The sequence below is a fragment of the Meleagris gallopavo genome, chromosome 5, assembly GCF_000146605.3.
Source record: "Meleagris gallopavo isolate NT-WF06-2002-E0010 breed Aviagen turkey brand Nicholas breeding stock chromosome 5, Turkey_5.1, whole genome shotgun sequence".
NCBI lineage: Eukaryota > Metazoa > Chordata > Aves > Galliformes > Phasianidae > Meleagris > Meleagris gallopavo.
The window spans coordinates 23,237,182-23,241,069 of NC_015015.2; the positions used below are offsets into that span (position 1 = coordinate 23,237,182).

The window sequence follows — 3,888 nt, forward strand, 5'->3', positions numbered from 1 at the left end:
CATCTTATATGGCATTGTATATGTTTCATTTAGTTTTTCCAACCTCCACAACTTTAAGCAGCAGGTTTTTACAGATGTAAAATAGAAATCGCACAATTGAAATACACAGGCTTGCAAGGGTGCAAATAATTCATGTTAGAAAATAACAGTTTCCTACTCCTTGCATATACAAAGAAAATCCACAGAGTCACAGAATCGTAGGGGTTGGAAGGGACCTCCAGAGATCATCGAGTCCAACCCCCCTGCCAAAGCAGGTTCCCTACACCAGGTCGCACAGGTAGGCGTCCAGGCGAGACTTGAATATCTCCAGAGAAGGAGACATCCCTGAAAAGAATTTCTAAGAGAAAAATCAAAAGCACAGGAAGTTGAAATTCTTTACTGTATAAAAGATCATAAAACAAGACCTGCGCCCACAATAGCCAGAAACTGTAAACAGTAATTAGAAGGAATAAACTGTAATATAATCATAGTTAATCTTACTTGGATTTGGCCTCTTGCAATAATGAAGGGTCATCTGTAGCCAAATATACTCTCTTTTTATCAACATGCATTCTACGAGCAAGAAGTTCAAACCGCTCTTCAACATGCACCATATATTCTTCAATGGGATGAAATGCTGCTTCTGTTCCTACTTTGTCTGTCCTCCGAACATGAACGCTGGAACAGGACAGAAACTAGGAATTCAGTATATAAACATAACACATACTTAAACAAGTGATATTTTAACTTTAAATTTCATGCCTATGCTGCAAATTGAATCTATACGTTAAACAAGGAACGATTAGAAATCACTGATATCCATCACGACATGCTCACTTGAGAAATTATTAACTACAAGATCAGAAACATATATCAGACGTTTTAACAACATGAAGTTTACTGTCAGCCTCCTCTTGAATGTAATATAGGAAGGCTGCTCTGAAAGTAATGCCTCCTAATTTAATATGTTGGCCCACAATGCCAGAGGCAGATGCTGGTGGTATGGCAGTAGAGGCTGAACCTTCCCACCAATATTTCATTACATGTTGTTGCTGTGAAACAGATGGCAGCAGAAGGGCAAACAAAATGGTGTCTGACATGGAAGTACGTAAGAAGCAAATCTGTATTACTGAATTCCTCCACATAGAAAAACCTGCACTAATACTCATTGATGCTTGCTGAATGTTTATGGTGACCAAACAATGAACGCAAACAAAGTGAGGTAGCGAGTGATGCATTTCAGCGCTGGCGACAGTGGCAGTGGGTCATCTCTGCTGGTTCAGATTTTTATGGAAGTAGCATGCAGGTTTTTGCTCATCAATGGTGCATAGCTAATGGTGGTGAATATGTTAAAAACTAGTGTTTTGTAGCTGAGAATTTGCTCTATCAAATAGTGTTAACATGTCCCTTTTATCTGTTGTAGTGTCCATGGAAATAAATAGGAGGCATTAATTTTGGAGCAACCTATCTTGTAAAGAATGCAGGGAGCAACTGAAAGAAAAAAAAAAAGGAGGAGGTTCAATTAAAACATACTGAGTATTTCTTACCGGCAGAAATTATCAAGTGTAGTGCTTGTTTAATACATAAGCAAAATAAGAATATTTACATCATAGGTAAATTGGGACACCACTGTAAGACAGGGTTTGAATGAAGGTAGTTAAAATACATCTTCCTCTTCTCTTGAAACCTAACAAGTCTTAAGATCTGCCAGTAGAGAAGTAGCCTATCAGGTCAATGGTTAAAAGCCAGTTAAAGAACTAATATTTGGACAGAACTAGTATATACTAGAAAACGAAAGATGAAGGATTGAAAGAAAAATATAGTAAAGAAAGCAGCAGCAAAAACTGTCGTATCACAAGACAGTAGAAACCTTTCTTCCACAAGCTGTTCTTCATCGCACATAGGTTCTTCCCTGCTCCCTACAGCTCCCCATACAGTCCTTTCCAATCCATAGATGCTGCTAGCAACAATTAAAACATCAGCAGAAAAGGCACACACCATGCTCAAGTGCAGTCAACAAGAAAATTATCAGTGGATTGCAGCATGTGAAACGTACACTTTTCCCCTCAATGATAAAGGTTATGATCACTTTAAAAGAAGACACAGATAGAAAAGTGTCTTGAATATAAACTGCAAGGCAATTACATGAATGTAATTCAATGTTACTTTTCTAGATATCAAAGGACATTTAATTCTTCTATTGAACCTACATCTATTTCCAACAACAGGACAAGAAGAAAATGAATACTTGTAATCAATTTGTATTATGCACAGCTTACTAATAACAATGTCTTATTCTAAAAAGTACCCCCCTACTCTCTCAAAGTACCTCAGGCTCTTGGAACACCGTTATTAAAAAAAACTATGAACAGGAATTATTGTATACATATATTAACGCATAGACAAATAAAGAAAACTAAATACCCACCCAATCACTGGATGTTTGAAACCGAGTTTCCTGGTGGCTTCCTCTATTTCTTTTTCTAGCCAAGGCTGTGGACGAATCAAGTATTTGACAAACTGTGAGACCCACCATACTGCAGGATCCCCATGTACGCGGATTAGCCTATCAGCCAGGTCTTCAGGGACAGCCAATGGTAAGTAAGGTGGCCGTGGATGTAAGCTGTCAACAATGGGGAGCTCCACCACCTGTACATCCTTATCATTAGCCTCACCTGTATTAAAATAGATACCAGGATAAGTCAGATAGTTTACTAATTAATAAGCTTTATCATTACCTTGTAACATCTCAAAACATCTCAAACATGAAGCTAAACAAAAGCTTCAATTTTAAAAACATCGCCAAACCCATTCTCTACCTTCACCAGAAGAGAATTAAAAAACAACAACAAAAAAAAAACCACCACAATTTTAGGCTAGATTTATTTCTAAACTGAAACTATCTATTCTACTAAAACAATGTTGAAGGTCTTTGAATTCTTAGCAGCTGCCAATCAACAAAAACTAAGAAGTGTTTCTGCACATATTCATACCTGTTTTCCTTTTTAGTAAGACCAGAGCATTATTGCGGAAAGAGGTTTACTTGACTATAACTTGCTATCTAAAATGCTTAGGTTCAGTTGCTTAAGACAAAAGTAGAGAAACTGTTTAAGGCCTAAGAAACTGTTAAAAAAATAACTACACGGTCCTACTTTTCTTTTAAAAGGTAATTTTCATTTACCTTCAAATTTCTGAATATATTTTAGCAAATTCCAGCTTTTCTAACATCAGTTAGAACCATTAATTTAGAAAATAGAAAATAGAATTTGCTGTTCTACTGACAGAGACAGTTCTTGTCTTGAAGAACTTAAGCTATGAAGGTAAGCAGCAAACTAAATAGATCAAGGAAAACAACCAAGTACTACAGATGTACGTGATTTACTTATATGTAAGAATTTGTTATTTTTAAATACCAACTAAAGGAGAACATACAGATGTTTTAGACAGAACTTTCACTCAAGACTAGATTACCCTTACATGTGTCTAAATAACTAATCTTTATCCTCTGTCTTGAATTATACATATAAAATTATTAGTGAACTTATATTTTAAAAATTATAGTTCAATGAATATTTGAAAGATGACACTAACAAAAAGTGAACAGCTCTGACATTCCTCCCTTCTGGGCAGCCCTGCCTTAAAACAATTCACCCATAAAACCATGCCTTGAGGCTATAAAGTCAATATTCAAATGAAGCTGCAGGAAACTTTGCTTCCGGTTTCCTGTTTCAATTCATGATTCATCCTAATGGTTTGGAGGTCTTATGGGAAAATATACCATTATTAAAACATGTAAATTGCATTGTCCATCCTGTACTGCAGAAATAAGTTTTAACTGTATCATGATCTGTCCTTAATCTGATTTAATCTGTTTTTCTTCTTCTGTTTATTGTTCCTTTATTTTTATTA

General features: G+C 35.9%; 1 protein-coding gene across 1 annotated transcript in view; it reads right to left on the reverse strand.

The window, feature by feature from the left end:
• Window positions 1-452: 452 nt before the first annotated feature.
• The window catches only part of FUT8 (fucosyltransferase 8), a 56,487-nt gene continuing 53,051 nt past the window's right edge, over window positions 453-3,888 (reverse strand). The window contains exons 2-3 of the mRNA XM_031553578.1: window positions 2,408-2,693; window positions 453-657 (exon numbers count right to left, since the gene is read on the reverse strand). Of these exons, the coding sequence (XP_031409438.1) occupies window positions 477-657; window positions 2,408-2,693 (467 nt within the window). The 3' untranslated portion in view covers window positions 453-476. The remainder of the gene's footprint in view (window positions 658-2,407; window positions 2,694-3,888) is intronic.